Raw genomic sequence first — 22,759 nt, 5'->3', positions numbered from 1 at the left:
CACCCATGTCACCGAAATCGCCACTCCTCCAGCTCCTGCACCTCAGCCTCCTCCCCCCCAGTCTGCCCCCTCCCAGGAAAATTTGGCATTTGAACCGGCATACTCTGAGGAACTGTTTTCTGGACCCTTCCCACAGTCACAAACCACTTGTCCGGTTGCTGCTGAGCAATTTTCCGATGCCCAGGTTTTCCAACAGTCACAGTCTGTGGGTGATGATGACCTTCTTGACGTAGTGGAAGTGTGTAAAGAGGTGTCCGACGATGAGGAGACACGGTTGTCAGACAGTGGGGAAGTTGTTGTCAGGGCAGGAAGTCCGAGGGGGGAGCAGACTGAGGGATCGGAGGATGATGAGGTGACAGACCCAAGCTGGGTTGAGAGGCCGGGTGAACACAGTGCTTCTGAGACGGAGGAGAGTCCTCGACCAGAACAGGTTGGAAGAGGCAGTGGTGGGGCCAGACGGAGAGGCAGGGCCAGAGCTAGTGCATCAGCGCCAAATGTGTCAACTAGTGAAGCTCCCGTGGCGAGGGCTCCTGCGGCGAGGGCTAGATCTTCAGAAGTCTGGAGGTTCTTTAAGGAAACACCGGATGACCGACGGACTGTGGTGTGCAACATTTGCCAAACCAGGCTCAGCAGGGGTTCCACCACTACTAGCTTAACTACCACCAGTATGCGCAGGCATATGAATGCTAAACACCCCACTCAGTGGCAACAAGCCCGTTCACCTCCGGCCGTGCACACCACTGCTCCTTCCCCTGTGTCAGCTGCTAGTCAGCCCCCTGCCCAGGACCCTGCCACAAAAACCCCATCGTCGCCTCCACGATCCTCCACAGCATCCACCAGCGTTCAGCTCTCCATACCCCAGACGCTGGAGCGGAAACGCAAATATAGTGCAACCCACCCGCACGCCCAAGCCCTTAATGTGCACATCTCCAGATTGCTTAGCCTGGAGATGCTGCCCTATAGGCTAGTAGAGACCGAGGCCTTTCGCAACCTCATGGCGGCGGCCGCCCCTCGGTATTCGGTCCCCAGCCGCCACTACTTTTCCCGATGTGCCGTCCCAGCCCTGCACCAGCACGTGTCAGACAACATCATCCGTGCCCTGACCAACGCCGTTTCTGACAAGGTCCACCTGACCACGGACACGTGGACGAGTGCTGCCGGGCAGGGCCACTATATATCGCTGACGGCACATTGGGTTAACTTGGTGGAGGCTGGGACCGAGTCTGACACTGACACTGGGGCTGCTCATATACTGCCGACGCCGAGGATTGCGGGGCCTACCTCGGTCCAGGTGTTTCAGGCCTACTATGCCTCCTCCTCCTCCCACCCCTCCTCCACCTCCTCCTCCGAACTACCATCCGTGGGCACGGCGCCATCAGTCGGTAGCTCTAGGCACAGCAGCAGTGCCGTCGCTAAGCGACAGCAGGCGGTGCTCAAACTGCTGAGCCTAGGCGACAAAAGGCACACCGCCCAAGAGCTATTACAGGGCATCACGGCGCAGACTGATCTGTGGCTGGCACCGCTGAACCTCAAGCCGGGAATGGTTGTGTGTGACAACGGCCGTAACCTGGTGGCGGCTCTGCAACTCGGCAGACTGACACATGTGCCATGCCTGGCCCATGTGTTAAATCTGATAGTTCAGCGTTTCCTCAAGACATACCCCAATCTGTCTGATTTGCTCACGAAGGTGCGCCGCATCTGTGCGCATTTCAGGAAGTCCAGCCCAGATGCTGCCACTCTCAGGGCAGCGCAGCGCCGCCTCCAACTGCCCGCTCACCGACTGTTGTGCGACGTGCCCACGAGGTGGAATTCAACACTGACCATGTTATCCAGAGTTTACCAGCAGCGCAGAGCGATTGTAGACTGCCAGATGTCAACTTCCACCAGAACTGGTAGTCAGGTCAGTCAGCTTCCTCAAGTCTACAATGAGGAGTGGACGTGGATGTCTGATATCTGTCAGGTGCTGAGTAACTTTGAGGAGTCAACACAGATGGTCAGTGGCGATGCCGCCATCATCAGCCTCACCATCCCGCTGCTTGGCCTGTTGAAAAACTCTCTGGTCAGCATGAAGTCGGAAGCTTTGCGCTCGTCACAAGAGACAGGGGAAGAATATTCCCTTGTTGATAGCCAAAGCACCCTCAGGTCTGTTTCTCAGCGCATATCGGAGGAGGTGGAGGTGGAGGAGGATGAGGAGGAAGAGGAGGAGAATGTTGGTGAGACACAAGAGGGGACCATTGTTGAGTCCTTTACTGTTCAGCGTGTATGGGCAGAAGAAGAGGAGTTGGAGGAGTTGGAGGAGGAGGAAATGGACAGTCAGGCCAGTGAGGGGAGTGAATTCTTACGCGTTGGTACTCTGGCGCATATGGCAGATTTCATGCTAGGCTGCCTATCCCGTGACCCTCGCGTTCAAAGAATTTATTCCAGCACCGATTACTGGGTGTTCACTCTCCTGGACCCACGGTACAAGCAAAATCTTTCCACTCTCATCCCTGGAGAGGAAAGGAGTGTGAGAATGCATGAATACCAGCAGGCCCTGGTGCACAAGCTGAAACAGTATTTCCCTTCTGACAGCGCTAGCGGCAGAGTGCGTAGTTCTGCGGGACAAGTAGCGAGGGAGAGTAGGCGAGCAGGCAGCTTGTCCAGCACTGGCAAGGGTACGCTTTACAAGGCTTTTGCCAGCTTTATGTCACCCCAGCAAGACACTGTCACCTGTCCCCAGTCTCGGCAGAGTAGGGCTGATCTTTACAGAAAGATGGTGAGGGAGTACGTAGCTGACCATACCATCGTCCTAAATGATCACACAGCTCCCTACAACTACTGGGTTTCAAAGCTGGACATGTGGCACGAACTGGCGCTGTACGCCTTGGAGGTTCTTGCCTGCCCTGCCGCTAGCGTCTTGTCCGAGCGGGTTTTCAGTGCAGCTGGTGGCATCATCACCGATAAGCGTACACGCCTGTCGACTGACAGCGCTGACAGGCTGACGCTTATTAAAATGAATAAAGGCTGGATTTCTCAGAATTTCCAATCTCCACCAGGTGAAGGAAGCTCAACCTGAATAATTGATCCACTCCTCCTCCTCCTCATTTTCCTCCTTCTCCTCCTCTTTGTACAGTAAAGCAGAGGAAAATGGCTATTTTTTGACAGGGCCCACTGGCTCTTGCTATAGTACTTCATGCATTTAATTTTTCTGGAGGGCCACCTACCCGGTCCTCTGTTTGAAACAATTTTTGTGAGTGCCACATACAGGCACTCAATCTATTCCATTTTACTGGAGGGCCACCTACCTGCTCCTCTGGTTTGAAAAATTTTTGGGACTGCCACATACAGGCACTCAATCTATTCCATTTTACTGCAGGGCCACCTACCTGCTCCTCTGGTTTGAAACATTTTTGGGACTGCCACATACAGGCACTCAATCTATTCCATTTTACTGGAGGGCCACCTACCTGCTCCTCTGGTTTGAAAAATTTTTGGGACTGCCACATACAGGCACTCAATCTATTCCATTTTACTGCAGGGCCACCTACCTGCTCCTCTGGTTTGAAACATTTTTGGGACTGCCACATACAGGCACTCAATCTATTCCATTTTACTGGAGGGCCACCTACCTGCTCCTCTGGTTTGAAAAATTTTTGGGACTGCCACATACAGGCACTCAATCTATTCCATTTTACTGCAGGGCCACCTACCTGCTCCTCTGGTTTGAAACATTTTTGGGACTGCCACATACAGGCACTCAATCTATTCCATTTTACTGGAGGGCCACCTACCTGCTCCTCTGGTTTGAAAAATGTTTGGGACTGCCACATACAGGCACTATCCAAATTAAATTGTCTCCATAGCAGCCTCCACACGTTGTCTCCATTGCTACCTCCAAAAGTCGTCCATATAGCTGCCTCCATACATCGTCCCTTTATCAAACGAGGTGTGTCAGGCAGAAATTTGGGTTGTTTTCATGGATTCCACATCAAAGTTGTTAACTTTGTCGCCACCCTGCTGTGTTATCCACAAAATATACTGGCAAACTTTTACCATTTAGGGATATTATTTCAGCGCTTCTTGCGCATCTGTTTACATTCCCCTCACCCGGCATATCCTAAACTTATAAGAACGCTACTACACTTGATCTTATACAAAAGGTTCTTAGAAGTGCTGTTTGGGGAGTAGCCTAGAGACAGGGGCTTGAATTGGCGAAAGCTCGCCTGGCAGCGGAGCGCCAGCTCCATGCGCATCATGCGCTTCTTGCGCATCTGTTTACATTCCCCTCACCCGCCATATCCCAAACTTATAAGAACGCTACTACACTTAACTTGGTGCAGGCTGGGACCGAGTCTGACCCTGGGGCTGGTCATATACTGCCGACGCAGAGAATTGCGGGGCCTACCTCGGTCCAGGTCTCAAAGGCCTACTATACCTCCTCCCACCCCTCCTCCACCTCCTCCTCCTCCGAATTACCATCCGTGGGCATGGCGCCATCAGTCGGTAGCTCTAGGCACAGCAGCAGTGCCGTCGCTAAGCGACAGCAGGCGGTGCTGAAACTGCTGAGCCTAGGCGATAAAAGGCACACCGCCCAAGAGCTATTACAGGGCATTCCACATCAAAGTTGTTAACTTTGTCGCCACCCTGCTGTGTAATCCACAAAATATACTTGCAAACTTTTACCATTTAGGGATATTATTTCAGCGCTTCTTGCGCATCTGTTTACATTCCCCTCACCCGCCATATCCTAAACTTATAAGAACGCTACTACACTTGATCTTATACAAAAGGTTCTTAGAAGTGCTGTTTGGGGAGTAGCCTAGAGACAGGGGCTTGGATTGGCAAAAGCTCGCCTGGCTGCAGAGCGCCAGCTCCATCCCAAGATCCAACTAACATAGTTGCAGCACCTTTAATCTACTACTAGTTCACTGCCTCCATAATAATAATAATAATAATCTTTATTTATATAGCGCCATCATATTCCGTAGCGCTTTACAAATCATAGGAAACAAATACAAATGTATTGTAACAGAGCACAACATTTGTATGGAACAACAGGAGTGAGGTCCCTGCTCGCCAGAGCTTACGGTTTATGAAGATGATGGGGTAACACGAGGTAAAAGAATATTTAACGGTCAAGCCATTCTTCTTAGGGAATAGAACAAAATATAATAAATGGAATTGCTGTCGCTTGAACCACTCAGCCGTCATCTTATATACCAGGTCCAGGGTGAATGGGACTGCAGAGAAGTCTGGTGCCTCTTGGTTGCTGGATAACAGATGGGAGGACGACACAGGACGGGTTAGTAGAAGAGTTAAAACTTCATGCAGTTAATGAGTGTTATAGGCTTGCCTAAAGAAATGGGTTTTAAGAGCACGTTTGAAACTTTGGAGGTTAGGTATTAGTCTGATAGTCCAGGGCAGAGCATTCCATAGAATTGGTGCAGCTCTAGAGAAGTCTTGGAGACGCGAGTGGGAGGTCCGCACTAGGGTAGAGGTTAATCTAAGATCACTGGCGGATCTAAGAGCACGGGTTGGGCGATAGACTGAGATAAGAGAGGAGAGGTAGGGGGGTGCAGCATTATACAGAGCTTTATGGATGAGGGTTATTATTATTTTAAACTGTATTCGAAAGGAGACTGGCAGCCAGTGCAGCGACTGGCATGAACTGTAAGCATACATGGTCCCCTTATCAAACGAGCTGTGTCAGGCAGAATTTTGGGTTGTTTTCATGGCTTCCATGTTAACTTTGTCGCCACCCTGCTGTGTAATCCACAAAATATACTGGCAAACTTTTATCATGTACCGATATTATTTGAGCGCTTCTTGCTCACCTCCTTTGGTTCCTCTCTGACACCCATTGGTTTGAAGCCTGAGTCCAATTAGGGTATGTCGCCATGCCACTCTCTAGCCTGCTGCCGCTGCCTCTGCCTCTGCATGCCGTCCCCTATAGTGTCAGGGTCAATTATTGGATGTTTTAGATGCTATCTAGCTTCATTCTGTCACTCTGTCATGGCCATGCTGTTGCCCATAATTTCGGCATAATGGTGCGATTAAGCAGCCTCAGAGGCATCCATGCATGCTGCCCCTGCTGTTTCCTGTCCATTTCCGTGGTGTTTCCATCCTTTTCTGAGGTTCCCAGGTGTTTGGCCAAGCTTCCCTGTGCAGAGCCTTGGTCCCCTTGAAAAATGCTCGAGTCTCCCATTGACTTCAATGGGGTTCGTTATTCGAGACGAGCACTCGAGCATCGGGAAAAGTTCGTCTCGAATAACGAGTACCCGAGCATTTTAGTGTTCGCTCATCTCTAGTAGTAAACATTGTAAAACAATTTATTGCTTACTCTTTGTAGACCATGTTTACGGCATGTGAACTGGGAGTTTTTGATTTGCTACATGAAGTACAGGAACCAATTGCGGCTACAACCATTGCTTCTCGCTTGAGTACCAGTGTAGACGGAATGGAGCGGTTGCTTGATGCCTGTGTTGGACTGAAGCTTTTGAAAGTTGAATTGAAAAATAATGAAGGTAACTTCCAGAAAACCTACAATGCAAACTCACCTCTTCTTCCAGGCATCCACATCTATTTTGCTTTGTGCAGTTCAACTTCTCCAAACTTTCCAATTCTAAGGCCTCTTTCACACTTGTGTTGCAGATCACGTCAGAGTCTTATCAGAGAGCAATAAGGGTTTGGTCGGTGAAAAACTGACATTTTTTATCAGAGTTCAATCAGTTTTTAGTCTGTTTGTTCAGTGTCTGTTTTTCACCTGTGTTTTGGGGTGTTTTCAATGTGTTTTTCATGCGCTCCAATGATCGCATCTTTTCTATTGCAATTGATCAGTGAATTCTCAGAGTGCAATGTATTTTGATGCGTCTTTGTTGAATTGCAAAAGTAGAACATGCAAAGAGTTTCATGGGCATTGCAATAAAAAGTGTGTGTGAAAAAAATGTGCCTGTAAAAACTCATTGAATACATTGGGGCACATTTACTTACCTATCCCCAAGGTGCGTTGTCCTCCGGAATCCACATCTGCCGTGATTCACTAAGATCACTAAGAGTTCCTGCATGTGTCGCTTCCCCAATAAGGTGCGCCGGAGTTCACCTTCTTCTTCCTGGTGCATGTAAGTGCATGTCTTGTGACACAAATTGCTTTGTTAAATTCGATGTGTAGTCCGAATCCGTGGGATTGTCCGATGCCCGCCCCCCCGATTTGTGTCACATGAAAGCCGGTGCTGATGCGGCAAAATCCGATCGCATGCGCCAAAACCCTTTCAAAATGCTGCGCACATCAGAAATCATGTATTCCAACGATAGTGCGGACCCTTAGTAAATGAGCCCCAATGGGTCAGAATGCAATTTGAATTTTGACATCAAAAACATGCGCAGAACTCGCACCTGAAAAATGCAATTGTGAAAGGGGCCTTAATTTCGCTTTTCTCATTTCAGAATGCATCTGTTTTGTATATGATTGATATTTCCCATGTCTGATGCTGTCATACTGATTGATTTTATTTTTCTTTTAAGGTCATTATTCCAATACTGATGTTTCCACTCTATACTTGGTAAAGTCCAGCCCTAAGACGCTTTATCACATGATCACATACTACTCGCAAACCACCTATAAGCTCTGGCACTTCTTGCCAGAAGCTGTAAGGTACTGTCTGGTTAAGAATTCACTTTTATAATGTTAAATTTGTGCTAGTTTATGAATAGTATGAATCTGATCTGTTGTACAAGTTGATGTTGATCCACCCTGAACCTTCTTTTTCTATGAACTAACATCGGTTAGAGTGCAATTCGCAAGGTCCTGCCTGTTGTAGTAGAATTTCTGGCTGCACATCAGCAGTTGAGTACATCAGAAGGATGGAGCAGCTAGTTATATCTGGTGCAGGTTTACATTGAGCAATACTTTCCCCTTAAATCTATTCAGATTCTATTTTTACTAAACAACATTAAGTTATCATAAGAAAGTAAACTTTCCGAAAAGAAACATATAAATATCTTATAAATATCTAAGTGGAGTTCATCCTAAATTGGAATTTTTCTCCTAATGGATATTGATGACCTATCCCAGTGGTGGCAAACCTAGTGGTGCCAGAGGTGGCACTCATAGCCCTTTCTGTGGGCACCCAGATCCTCAGCATAGAGTTAATAAGACAGGACCCATGGCTTCCTCCTGCAGTCCCAAGCCACACAGGACATTGTGCACTCAGTGCATCCTTGGCTGCCTGGGACTGCAGGAGAAGTGAGAAGATGTGGATACTGATGGATAATAATTTGAGCTCCTGCCATGGGCAATTCTTCCTGTACAAGGGACCCTGGAGGGAAACTACAATAATAATCTGAATTTCTCATCTTTCTACTGTATTGATGTCCTCAGGACGCCAATGAGATTGAAAGCTTTGACAAAGCAGAAAGCAATACGTTATCGCTTAAACGGCCATGTTGACAGTGGGTTTTTGTTTTAGTTTGGGCACTGTAAAAGGTTTGCCACCACTGACCTATCCTATTTAAAGGACATTACTATCTAAAACTACTTTTAGCAGTTCCAAGAATGTTTATACAAAATAATGTCACATTATTGAGAACATTCATTATTTTGTGCAGAAGATGAAACTTCAATCTAGCAATGGTACAGGAATTAAAGCCAGGAAAAATTGGACATGAAAAATGTGAATAATGAAATGTTTTGTCAACCATAGATCTAACAAAATAATAATTCTAGAATAACGAAATTATGTTATTCATTGTGTTTCAGAGAAGGAAAAAGTCAGTATGAAAGGGGTTTTGGGATATCCTCTAAAGAAGTATTTGAAGCTATTTACAGGTAAGTAGAAAACATTGCTTTTCAGCATTTTAGAATGAGGCTTTTGAAATAAATTGAAGCTTCCCAGTCTATTGTATATGTAAGTTGCATAAACACCGAGAGCCTGGTTTTGTTATGTAAATATTCTAAGATAACTGTGTGAACATTTCTAAAAACTTTAAACTCATCAGAAATTTTAAGAGACGATGTAAACAAGCCTGACCATTATTCTATTGCATTAATAAATATACAACTCTATTCTATGTTTCTCATGTATAAAATCTGAAAAAGTGTGCAAATTTATTATGCAAATATTCTGCTATAACTGGTATACTAACCCAGCATTGGAAACCTGCCTGAAAGTCCAAGCGCTACGGCCCAGTTCACACCTGTATTTGGACCTAATTCAGGGCTATGACAATATACATATATATATATATATATAGAGAGAGAGAGAGAGAGAGAGAGAGAGAGAGATGGGGTGTTTAAAATCAGTTATTCTCTGTGTGGTTAAAGAAACAATAGGAAAACCACAAACCCTTCCTCACTACAGTTAAAGCAAAATGTTGTTAAAGGAAACCTACTATTTGATTTGATGCATTATGAAGCAAACATACGTTCAGAATGCAAAGAAGCAGCAGGACCGGCACCACCAGCTCCACACGGCAAGGGCTCCGACCCAGTAACGGTTGTGTGTGTGAACTGGCATCAAGACATCTGTTCCACAGAGGTGCCCATGCAATAACGAAGTAAGTCAATCAATTCCATAAAGGGCGAAGACATGGCACTCACCGATGCAGGTAACGTAGACATACCCCGTCGCCTAGTCGTAGCGTGCATCGCCCCTGTCCTGTGTTCGTCCAAATAAAGTTGTCTACGTTACCTGCATCGGTGAGTGCTGTGTCTTCGCCCTTTATGGAGTTGATTACCTTGAGAATGCTGTAGCTACAGTGATGCAGGATCATATCTTGTTTAATCCCTGAGCTGAGTAGTTTGGCTGAAAAAACAATTATAAAATTCAGGACCTTGGGAAAGCTGGGTCAGGCTGGATTCCTAGATAAATACATTACACACAGAGTTTAGTCAAGACATGACTAATCAACCTGAACTGGGTCACTCATGCACAGCAGTTGGGGGATGGTGCAGCAGTTGATTATTCTGCCTTCAGGCACAAAACAGTGATGACATCATCCTGTGAGCAGTGCATAGCTAATGTGTTAGGAAAGTGCCGATCCCAGGCAAAGGAGCGACAGAGCTTCATAAATTTATAATTGTTTTATAAGCAAAACCACTCAGCTCAGGGATTAACCAAGCTATGTTACTGCATCCGTGTACGAACAGCATTCTCAATGTTTGTTGGCTTCATAATGCATCAAATAAAATGTTAGATTTTTTTAAGTACTTTCTGTAGCCCACTGTGAGCATGGTAACTGCCCTGATATTCCTTCCCTCTAATCCTTACTACCATTAGTTTACAACCATTTTGGGTGTAGATTCCAGGTGCCCATTGACTCCAACCAAATTTTAATGCAAAACTCTGATGAACCCATCAAGCCTGAATTTTGACCAACCCACTTATCTTTACTCAGAGGTGTCTCATAATGTATAGGAGTGGAGGGATGGGGATCATATGTTTACAAAAGTGGAGGCGTGGTGGGTAATGGTATATTAGTGGGTCATAAGGGTGTCAAAGTCTACAATAATTATTGTACCCCGGTACCCCTGAGGATATGTGGCGAAACATATCGGGGGGCTACTGTGTTAGTGTTTTTAGATCAGCAGTGGTGACAAAGAGCTCAGTTAGGGAATGAGAGTTAATATCACCTATTTAGTCAGTGGATGGTGGATAGAGAAAATATCAGTCTGAATGTTAGTATTGTATAAAGTCACTTCCCTTACAAATCTGTTGAGGGTGGACCTCTGGTGAAGCTCTCTGGATACTTTTCTTTAGTCCCATGCTGCAGTGATCAGCTGTCAGGTGTAATGAAGCTTTATTGTCTGGAGCTCCAATTATAAAATATACAGTTCTGACTTAAGTACAAACCCAAGGACCCTGCCTTTTATGTAACCCGGGGACTGCCTGTATTCTCCTTTTTTGAGTCCAGGAACAATTAATGTTGGTCCTACTGCTATAATAACACTCTGACAGCACCAAGAATATATATGTAAAGACAAACACTGACTATAGTGATATAAACTATCCCCCTCTGTGAATTAGAAGCTACAGTTTATCACTGTCTATTAGTTTAAAACCAGATATATCTTGGATGAAGTTATATCCATCTTTTATATGTACTAATAAAAGCTACATTGTAGTGACAAGTGGTTATTTATGTCCCAATTGGACAATTTTCTTTTCTTATACAATAGAAGACAGCATTGGTGCAACCGGATGCTAACGTAAAAAATATTAATCATATCCCATAAAAAATAATCTAATGCAATAACCACTTAACTTATATAGCTAAACAAAGGAGCAGCCACCACACAACCGTCAAGGGTATGAGGAGCACTGACGAGAGCCTCCTTCTGCTACATAGATCCATGCACTTCATCGCAGGTGCCACTTGGGGGAGCTAAGTGTAAAGAGATTGTGACTGCTTGCATGAAGGAGCCCAATGGGCATTCAAATTTTACATTTTTTATTCTAGTGTCTAGTTTTCTACAGTAACTGGATCTTTGCCAGCATCTGTTACAGTGGTAAACAATCCCTATGCAACAAGACTGACTGGTAGGTCATTGACTGGTCATTATGCAGCTGAGGTTTGGGGTCACCATTATGCTAGTTCCTTTTGGCCTCAGATTGGTGACAGGTTTCCCTAAAATTGCATGTATGAAAAAACTTAGGCTGTTTTTCAGGTAACCAATTTCTTTGATTTTATTATATTAGATCAGAAGAGGAGATGCTGAAATTTATGTACCATATGGATACAATATGGACTATTTGTGGAAAAGATATCATCCAAGCTTTTGATCTCTCTGTGTTCCGCTCAGTCTATGATCTTGGAGGTAAAACAAAATGTTTGTAATAGTTTATTTCACAGACCTATAGAATTGTATCTACATACATGTATTTACTATATCTATAAAACTCACATTGTATAGAGGTCTGAAATGGGAGAAACGTACAAGACAATACTCAAATACAATATAAAGCTTTTGTACAGGTAGCCCCTCTATGTATGTAGATATTCATTTAATTGCTTCTACAGGAAGTTTTTCTGTGAGTTAACCATAAATACTAACCCCTAATTTTGCCATGAACTAGGGCTAGTGCAGCACTTCTGTTGTTCTTACAACCTATTGTATAAAGAAACTATATACAGCCTCCCGATAATAACTATATACAGGCCCCCTACAATAACTATATACATCCCTCATAATAACTATATCCAGTCCTTGGTAAAATAATAAAATTGTACTCACATTTCTCAGTTCCTCTGATGTGCGCTGACCTAATCTTCTTCCCTCGCAATGTCAGGATACCATGGGAGGTATATTAAGATGGTAGCGCCGCCACATAGACCATAGAGCCGGATCCCAATATACCGCGGGCGGTTCAGCATTTATGCGACCGCCTGATTCAGCCGGTCATGCTCTCCCTTATAGTCCTGCCCTGCAGAGAGGCAGCAGAGTGCGGTGGGCTGCAGCAAACTTGTGTTGTATTGTTTGCATCAGCCCAGTGACGTGAGCCATGATACTAGTGTTTTTTTGTTTGTTTTTTTAATTTTAAACTTAAATCATCTCTCTAATCAAGTTCTGCAGCAGCTATTATTATGAATATTGTATTGTCTATTATAAATGACTGATGTAGTGTGCTTTTGTAAGGTCACTGAAAGGGGTATTCCCATTATGGCAAATTCATGTTATTGTTTGTATTATAAAAAGTTATACGATTTTCTAATATTCTTTCTGTATCAATTCTTCACAGTTTTTTTTAGATCTCTGCTTGCTGGAATTCTATAAAAAGCTTCTATGTTTACTACCATTGGATGACTGGTAGTTATTTTCCACACCAAAAAGGTCCATTCGCCAAAAATACTGCTGACCCGACAGTATTTTGTCCTAATTTTCTGGTGAAAAATAAGCCAACTAATAGGAGGTGCAGAGTACCACTAGACCGTCTTATACTAGGAGAGATTTATCATCAAGGGTTAGACACTTATATAAATCTGGTGAAGAATAAGACTGTCTAGTCATACTCTGCACTGTCTAACCTTAGCACACTTTTCATAAATTCGTCGCTAATGTGTTTAGTAACCTCCTGGGTGTTCAGTGTTTTAAATACGTATCCAGTGATGCACAGTATATGTGTAAAACCTCATGCACATGACTGCCTGCTTTGGCCAGAAATCTTCGTTTCTATAGGGCACGTTCATGTTGCGGTCTACAAAAGACAGTGCAGGTCCTTTTTCCTGCCCCTCATTAACTTTGGACATTGATGTCAAACGGGCCACAAGAAACAGCACGCATCTCATTGATTGCGACCCGCAAAATGTTCATGTTCTTGTGAATGAGCCCTAAGCTTAAGAATTTCCCCATGAAATAATGGAAGTTGTATGATAAAACAGTCAGCCTATTTGTGAAAACCTTTTTTATTGAATGCCAATGCAGATATTTTCTGTACCTGAATATTAGTGGCATTGCTTATTTTTCGTGTTGTTTTCTAGTCAATTTACATAAAACAAATGATTTGTTTCTATTTTAGGATGCACTGGAGGTCTTGCAAAACATTTTGTATCTACATACAACGAGACAACAGTCACTATTATGGACCTGCCTTCAGTTGTACAAACAGCTAAGAAAAAATTTGTAACCGATGAGGAGCAACGTATACATTTCCTTGAAGGTGCATGAAAAATGTAATGATGATAGAAAGGATAAAGCATGAGCAAAGATCAAAATATGTATTGTTTTCCTTTTCTTCATATGTATTTGCTGGTAATGTAGTTCTCTAGTATATATTGTATTTACTGATCTAGCACCTTAACTTTCTCATGTAGCACCCAGACTTTCTGCATCATGATGTCTTATGCGACATGATTTTGGTGTACAAAACAGTAACAAAAGCTTTTAAAAATGTATTATAAGGGCCGCCTTAACACTCTGTGCCACAGTGTTAATAACCTACAATGAGTCACATTATGTGAGTTTTGCAGGAATCCTAAATAAAATCCTGTGGGAGCCAGGGCATGGGTGCCAGAAACTGTACTTGCCCCACTCTGTCTTCTGGTTCCTGCATTTTGCAGATCTGCCAGTCTTCTGCACTTAAGCATGGATGGAAGTGCCAAGGGTCATCCGACCTGTGGCCTCGTTGGACCACAGGACACCATTTGGGAAATAAGAGGAAGTTATGACACATAGTCCACTGATTTTTCTCAAAGTAGGTCTTGAGACCTTGGCACTGACAGACAAGCCAGGGTTTTCCAGGATTCATGCAGTTTTATACTGTTAAAGAATTATTAATATAATATATTGGTGACTGAGAATGACCATGGTATACTTGACAATTTGAAGTCAGTTGAGAACCTCGCTTAATGTTTTACTGGATGGCGCTTCAAAGACCATACAAAATTTCTGAGAAATCTTTATACTTTGGAGCCTACCAGTTTCCTAGTATTTTCAGCTAATTCTTTTTAGCACTTATTTGCTTGTTTTCAGAAAATGTATAATTTTCTCTCAAATACCAGATTGCTAGGAGACAAGGAAGCTTAAAAAGTGCCCTTGCAAAGATGGTGTCACTCATGGGGTGATTTAGGAGATGCTTAGTAGCCTTTGAAGGACCTTTACCATCAGGTTTACTGATGGCTGACTAGTCTTTCTTACAAGCTCCTATGGTCAGAAAGTAAGAGTTCTCCTTATGGAGAGTTTGCCAATTAAGACTGCCTTATAGGCGTGTGGAGACTTAAAGCCTTAGATGCTTCACCAGTGAATTCTGGGAAGAATGCAAATACGTTTTCCAAGGCATTACATGGAAAACAATGCCTCCTTTTGCTACCTTAAAAGGCAGCCACTTAACACCAAGTATGACCTACAACAAATCTAATAAGATGATGTGGGAGTCTGCTCCTTCTGGAATAGATATACTGGTTTGGCTTAATCCCACATAGTGTTATTAGACGTCTTGTAGGTCATAGTTGGGGGCTGCCTTTCAAGGTAGCAAAAGGAGACATTGGGACACATTTACTAAGGGTCCGCACACCGCATTCCCGTCTGGTTTCCCGACTATTTCCGATTTGCGGCACATTTAACAGGGGTTTTTGGTGCACGTGATCGGATTTTGATGGAATCGTGCCAACTTTCATGGGACACAAATCGGGGGGCGTGGCCGTCGGATAACCCGACTGATTCGGACTGAGCGCAGGATTTAAAATTCAAATTGTGTCGCAAGACAATGCACTCACATGCACCGGGAAGAAGAACGTGAACTTTGGCGGACCTCAGCGGGGAAGCGACACATACAGGATATCGGGCGCCAGATCTTGGGGAATCGTGCCAGATTTCATCCTCGTCGGACAGTCCGGATTGGGGATTGCGACAGGACATGTCGACAAGTAAATGTGCCCCATTGTTTTCCATGTATCCCCTTCGAAAATGTATTTGCATTCTTACAAGATCCTAAGGAATCCTTCTTCTTAGGACTTTTTATTCTAACCTTGTATGCAGCAATTTCGGCAATATAGAGTTATAAATATAATTACTTGTCACTGGTGCACCTTGCTGATAATTTATTCATTCTTCCAGTCCCTCCTGGTCCCTGATGTCACCATCTCTCTGCAATGTGAACAGGTTCCAATGTGAACTCTCCTTTAAAATTTAAAATGTCTTGTTGGGAATGAACTGACATCTTCTTTAGTGTGATCACCGGAATGTGCTATGATTCATTGAACCGTGGACTGTTTACTTGTAATTACTGTAATGCTTTCCATTAGAATATTATTTCATTTTGACATTTATTGTTATTTTATGTTTGTGTGACCTTAATTTGTCTTTTTACTTCTTTGATAAAGGAGACTTCTTTAATGATCCCATTCCTGAGGCAGATCTATTTGTTTTGGCCAGGATTATTCATGACTGGACAGAAGAAAAATGCCTTAATCTGTTGAGGAAGATTTACCAGTCTTGTAGACCTGGTGAGCTCATCATTTGTAGGAAAAAGTCTAAAGCCTCTTGCACATGTGTATTTTGCAGGTTGCAAATAAGGAGCCCGATGTTTGCTTGTGGCCTGTGTGTCATGAGAGTGTAAGCTTGCAACATAAACTTGGGCAGGAAAAGGACCTTCTGAGTTTTGCGTCTTGGGCAGTCAGCTCATGCACATTACATCAATAAATGTCAGCTTGTCCTGAAAAAAAATCATTACCATGGATGAGCAGACCCATTGCAGCTCGGGTTCAGGTGTTACCATATAAATGCTGTAACGTTATCTGGGAGTGACCATCCAGAGAAAAATGTCCGTCGACATTTATAGAGTCAACACTCATGATCAGTGCCAGTGCTGATCGCGGCTCTTGCTGGTGGAGTGTTCAGGCAGGATTGAGCCTAATGAAACCCCTAACTTCTGGCTAAACTCTGGGACCCGAAACTCTAATGTTTGGCATATTATAACACAATGGCGACCATTTACTTACCCAGTCCCCAGAGTTCACCGAAAGTGCATTGTCCGACCCCAATGCACATGCCCTAATTTGTGTTGCATGGAAGCCAGTGCAGCTGCGTAAAAAAACTATTGGTGTGCCAAAATCACAGCGCAGACACTTGTTAAATACCTGTGCAAGCCACGTAATCCCCCCAAAAAGGCATACAGTTCGACGAAAGTGAGCAGCGCGACCCTTAGTAAATGAGCCCCAATGTATGCCTCCTCAACCTCCATTGACACATTGACTGAGAGGGCACTACTGTGATGCTACATCTGAAGCATCTGGGAAAAACTATACATAGACATAACAAAACTATCTCTATGAATGTTTTAGACTCAAAGAGGACCTGTCAACCCAAAATAGTCCCCCACCAAATGTGCCCCCCCATAACCCCCTCCCTAGCCCCTTTCTCCCCTTACCTCCTTACATTCCCCATGAAAATAAAACAACTGTGCATCAAGTTTCATCACATTGTGCAATTCTTATTGGAAGTGTCTGACTAATTCTACAAATGGATACTCCTCTTGCTAAAGTAATTTGTTTGTCATTGGTAGTTCTGAATAATCCCTTTTATTCTTAAAGAGGACCTGTCACCCCGAAATAGCCCCCCACCAATGTGCCCGCCCCACAATCCTCTCCCTAGCCCCTTCCTCCCCAGCAATTATTTTTTCAATTTATGGTCGGAATGGTGGTTTAAACAGATCCGAACTCTTACAAAATAAGAGGTTGGATCTCGTAGGCTGAAGTCTGCGTTATTCATAAGGGGGCCGACACTCCCCCAGCACACCCCTGTCAGCTAGGACCTATAGGAGAAGCCGTCAGCATCGCATATATTGCATAATCGCTGTCGGCTGTCCACGATGCGGCCGCGCCGCACTAACAGAGGCGTGGGGCTTATTTACATGGCCCCGCCGTGCTGCACTGACAGCGGCTGCGGCCGCGCCGGGCTTATTGACAGTGCTGGATGAATATATAACGCAATATATGCGATGCTGCCGGCTTCTCCTATAGGTCCTAGCTGACAGGGGCGTACTGGGGGAGTGTCGCCCCCCCTTAAGAATAACACCAACTGCAGCCCACGAGATATGAGGATCCGACCGCTTATTTTGTAAGAGTTCGGATCTGTTTAAACCACCATTCCGACCATAAATTAAAAAAAAAATTGCTGGGGAGAAAGGGGCTAAGGAGAGGGTTATGGGGCGGGCACATTGGTGGGGGGCTATTTTGGGGTGACAGGTCCTCTAAGAATAAAAGGGATTATTCAGAACTACCAATGACAAACAAATTGCTTTAGCAAGAGGAATATCCATTTGTAGAATTATTCAGACACTTCCAATAAGAATTGCACAATGTGATGAAACATGATGCACAGTTGTTTTATTTTCATGGGGAATGTAAGGAGGTACTAATATAGACACATAAGTTACACTATTGTTAAGATATCCTGAGCATTCATCAACATTTTTATTAGTCAGGGACATACACAATGGGATTCCCTGTGACATAACGGTGATTTGTTATTGCAGTCATTTTATGTTCTTAGGAATTACGGCTGACCATTACCGCTCTCAACCTTCAACTCTCGCAGCAATGTTTTAGCACTGTTTAAAATGATATTTTATCAATAATATGAATGGTTTGGGAAGTTTTAAAAGGCTTACTATCAGATTCATGCAGAAAATCATAAGATTCCTGCTTCTAATTGTAACATATATTCTTTTCTCTTGGTGATATGGAGGAGGTGGAGTGCTGCTTGTTGAAGTCCTCTTAAATGAAGACAGAAGTGGTCCACTGACTTCCCAGCTGTTCTCCCTGAACATGTTGATCCAGACAGAAGGCAGAGAGCGGACGCCAACAGAATATACCAAGCTCCTTGCAGATTCTGGCTTCAGGGACATTGAAGCCAAAGTAACTGGAAAGCTGTATGATGTAATACTAGCCAGAAAGTAGATTGCAGTCTTATTTTCTTATGAAACTGACTGCCATTTATTACTAATGAGTCGCTTATGGTGTTAGTGCTGCCTGATTATTAATAGTGGAACATTTATTCCTCTATGTTATTACTTTTAGATTGCGACCTATTTTAATCGTACTAATGATACTAATGGCTTGTTCTGGTAATAAAACTTATCGCTTTCAATTCAGTCCAATTATTTTTTCTGATTTCCTACTGGAAATATCCAGTAGGTGTCACTAGTGTTGTTGTATTGCTATTATCTAGCTATAGAATACAGCCATTTGCATACATATGATACATATCTTTCTGTCACATTTCACTATTCCATTCGAATATCAAAAGGATTGACTAAATGTTTAAAGTAAAGAAGCAATTATGATTAGAATGTTACTGTGTGTCCAGAATCGTATTACATGCCATCACCTAGATAAATGGCCATCCTTGTAAGGGCAAGTTCACATTGTAACTTTTCTAACAATAACAAATGTAAACACACTTGTGTTCTATTACATCTCATTTCTAACAATAACTGATGGCTAAGACTAAGGGCTCATTCACATTGGCATTGTTTTTCACGTCCGTGATTCCTTGATCTCCACAGATGTCTTACTAAGCCAATAATTTCTATGTAGTTGTCACATTGGCTTGTATTTTCACTTATCCGTTGTCCGTGGAAAAATAATGTGTAACCGAAGCTACGACCCCTAAGGCTAAGTTTACATCTGTATCCAGAAGGTACCATTATGAATTTCCCGTATTAACCCCTTAACGACCAGACCCTTTTTCGTTTTCGCGTTTGCATTTTTTACACCTCATCTTCAAAAATATGTAATTTTTATTTTTACATGTGAAGAGCTGTGTGAGGGCTTATTTTCTGCTTAACAAATTGCACTTCATAGTGATGGTATTTTATATTCCATGCCATGTACTGGGAATCAGGAAAAAAATCCAAATGCAGTGAAATTAGGTTTTATTGTGTTTAATAAATTTAGAAAAATGTAAACATTCTGTACAAAAAATGTTGCCATCTTCTGCCACTAATAACTTTTGCATACTTCGGTGTATGGAGCCGTGTGACATTTTTTGCAAGTTGATTTTCACTACTACCATTTTGAGGTCTGTATGACTTTTTTTGATCATTTTTTTACTAAATATTTTTATATGTTGCGAAAAGGTTACGTTTTGGACATTTGGGAGCTATTTTATGTTATGGGGTTAAATGTTCGGAATAACTGTTATTATATTTTGATCTGACATTTTGGGATGTAGCAATACCTAACATGTTTATGATTGTTACTGTGTATTTTTTTTTTATATCAGTTCTAGGAAAAGGGGTGAATTTTTTTTTTTTGCCATTTTTTAGGTACTTTTTAGGTTGTCTTATTGATCCTACCATTTACTGCCGTACTACAATATGGCAGTATATGGGGACCTTACTTATCATGTGTTAAAATGTGCCACTGGCACATTGTAACAAATGATCAGAAACTATACAGCCTGGCCCTAGGCTGTCATAGCAACAGACTGCGGCTCCCCGATGCCGTGATGGGCATCTAAGGCAAGATGGCGGCAACCATATGCAGGTGTTACTTGTGGGTGTTTTGCAGCAAACACCTACCTTGTATGGAGAGGGCTCAGCCTAATATGTCACATGCCGGTAAGGGGTTAATAGCAGAAAAAATAGCATTGTACTATTCCATTAAATTTTAAGGGAGTGTTGCAAATTTCAGACACAGCCCCCAGCTTTCTCCAGTAGACGCCAATGGGAGTGCCAGAGAAAGAGTACAGTGTTCAAAGTATCAATGGAGTGTCAGGATTCATGCTAGACATGCCACTTCATCAGTTAGTTAGAACTCCCATTTTCAACATTTCTGGAGGTGTAATTCTTAGATTGGTCGGGGTCCCAGCAGTCAGATCCTAACCATTCAAATTTTTGTAAATTTCCTGAATTTTTCCTGAAATAAAGTAAAGGGAACCTGTTATCAAGATCACACATTTTCACCTTATTCCCTTCCAGCAAACTGCATCGGGTCACAGGGGCATCTGGTATAAGACTGCAATCATCATCATCATCATCATCTCCTCCTCTCTGCTCTGCTAGTTCTCTCCCTCCTTCCTCTGTCCTCTAAGAACTGGATCGCTCTTCAACAACCCATCACTAGATCACGTCTGTAGGAGGGAGAGAGCTACCAGAGCAGAGGGGATACAGATGAAGTTATGTTAATTATAAAAACACATTGGGAATTCATTTTTAAAAGGTTTTTGGAACCTCTTATTAGGTGAGAATTTGTTATCCTGATGACGCTCCCTTTAAATGGTTGAACCAATAACACCAATGGAATTCCACTGGTAAAATATGTGAATGTTGCAGCCATCTGTATTAGCCTTAACATATATTTCAGCATGATTTTTTTATTTTTTTTTTGTAAACTGATTTCTTTTTGTTGGCAAATCCAATCATCAGGTTAGACACATTTTCAAGGACAATTTTCACTTCACCCTAGATCACTCTCTATGCAAATCAGTTTTACTGTATATTGCTTTACGTCTCTATTCACCATTTAAATGAATTCCCAAATGTCCATATACCTCCTGGCGTTTACACCTACCCCCTCCCCCAGGTGACCTAGAGACATCACAAATGATGCCTTTCACATGTGTCAGAAGTGTTGATTCAGCAAAGATACAATATCTGTCCTTGAAATCACAATTTTAGCTGTAAAACTATATTGTGAGATGTTTGGTGATTAACCTCTCTATAATAAGTGTTTGCCTCAGAAGACTAATATAGTACTATATCCTTCATGTATTCAAATCCAGTTCATGTATATTTCATCTGTCATGTGTGTTTGAAGCTTTTCCTTTACTAAGGCACAGGGTTAGTTTGGAGTAACCAATTTACAACTGCAGCATAGTATATTTCATCTGTGTAATCCATAAAAAATCTGCAAACAATTTATACTGTACATTTTTGCGGTGGGCCAAGTTTGGATTTCCTCTAACATTTTGCACCTAAAGAAAACAATACTCATAATACACTATTGGCCAGAGGGAGACAGTTCAGCATGTAGGTAGATTGATTCCAAGAGCGGTAGAAAGCAGCCAAAACAGCACATTTCTCATGCAGCTTGAGGTTACCTGTACATGAACTCTGCAATTACAAGCCACAAACAATGGATCAATTGTCAATGGATCAACAATTGTTTGCAGCCTGTGTGTCATCAACGTGTGAGGTCCACTTAGGCACCAATGACAATAGAAAGAGACTGCCTGAGCCGCAAACAATAGCAGGAATAGGACCTGCTCTATACTTTAGTTTGCTGCTCAGGAAGTACTTCTGCTACACAAGAATCTATTGTTCAGCATATCTGCAGCTTTCTGTACAACAATCAGAACCAGATTTATGTGTTGACTATGCTGTATGGACCTATTACCGTGTTCCTACTGGCCTGCCTCTATACCCGTAGGACTTTTGACTCCTACTTGCTCTTTGTACACAACTATAGGTCCTGCCATCCCCTTTTCTGTCACCCTGTTCCCTCCCCCCTTCCTCTTTTGTTGAATGTTTTCAACTGGCATTTTAAATTGTTAACACTATTTAATAAAGAAATCTTAAAAAAATATGAAATACTAGAGGCTGTGAGCAGATAGTACATGGATAAAAACATCATCTGTGTGCATGCGATTTTGCAGCAGCAGGGAATAGGAGCTCAACCTTTGCTCAACCTTTGTATTGCAATCATTGAAATTATATGTGTGCATTCCGCCTACATAATCCACACTTATAATTTAAGGGAACCTATCATCAGGGAGGTAATTTTTACCTGAAGACAGGTTCCAATAGCCTATGGCATGTTCATTTTGGAAATACCTTTGCCAGCAATATATATAAATCCAGTGCTTTTTAATGAATCATTTTACTTACCTGGCTCCTTTTTCCCTCCTGACCCTCCCTCACTCTCTCCCGTGCTCCCTGAGTGAGGAGGAGAAGATGAGGGATTGAGAAGACGACTGAATTTGAACTGTCACCTCCCTGGGACTCACCACGAGCTGCTGGCAGGGAGCCAGGTAATGTAAAATAAGCAATTAAAAACACTGAATGTATTCATTAAATGAATATGCAATAGGCTATTGGAACCTGGTCACAGGTTTCCTTTTATATTCTGAATAGGCAAAGCATAACTGCACAGGTCACGTATTACTTGCAGATTTTCACATCTCAAACCCGCAGCAGTTTACATTAGTGTTACAGAAATAATCTGCAGCAGAAACATCTTTCTGCTGCTGTTTTTTTATCCACAGCAAATAAATTACATGTCATTATTCCTGCAGATGCCAGTGCAGAAATCAATCTTTGCAATAATGCTGAAGTAAAACAATTCC

The 22,759-nt window shown here is 42.9% G+C and overlaps 1 protein-coding gene across 2 annotated transcripts in view; it reads left to right on the top strand.

Annotated features, from left to right (window-relative positions):
• The window catches only part of ASMT (acetylserotonin O-methyltransferase), a 33,774-nt gene extending 15,025 nt beyond the window's left edge, over positions 1-18,749 (top strand). Inside the window, exons 2-8 of one of the 2 annotated variants that reach the window (XM_072137900.1) lie at positions 6,329-6,503; positions 7,501-7,630; positions 8,735-8,803; positions 11,673-11,791; positions 13,491-13,631; positions 15,793-15,915; positions 18,158-18,749. In XM_072137900.1, the coding sequence (XP_071994001.1) occupies positions 6,329-6,503; positions 7,501-7,630; positions 8,735-8,803; positions 11,673-11,791; positions 13,491-13,631; positions 15,793-15,915; positions 18,158-18,369 (969 nt within the window). In that variant the 3' untranslated portion in view covers positions 18,370-18,749. The remainder of the gene's footprint in view (positions 1-6,328; positions 6,504-7,500; positions 7,631-8,734; positions 8,804-11,672; positions 11,792-13,490; positions 13,632-15,792; positions 15,916-18,157) is intronic. The other variant, XM_072137901.1, reaches the window with a different exon arrangement.
• The last annotated feature ends 4,010 nt before the right edge of the window (positions 18,750-22,759 follow it).

This window comes from Engystomops pustulosus, chromosome 2 (genome assembly GCF_040894005.1).
Source record: "Engystomops pustulosus chromosome 2, aEngPut4.maternal, whole genome shotgun sequence".
In the NCBI taxonomy this organism is placed as follows: domain Eukaryota; kingdom Metazoa; phylum Chordata; class Amphibia; order Anura; family Leptodactylidae; genus Engystomops; species Engystomops pustulosus.
Note: the sequence above shows the minus strand (reverse complement) of the source record. Positions and strands in the feature narration are given on the sequence as shown.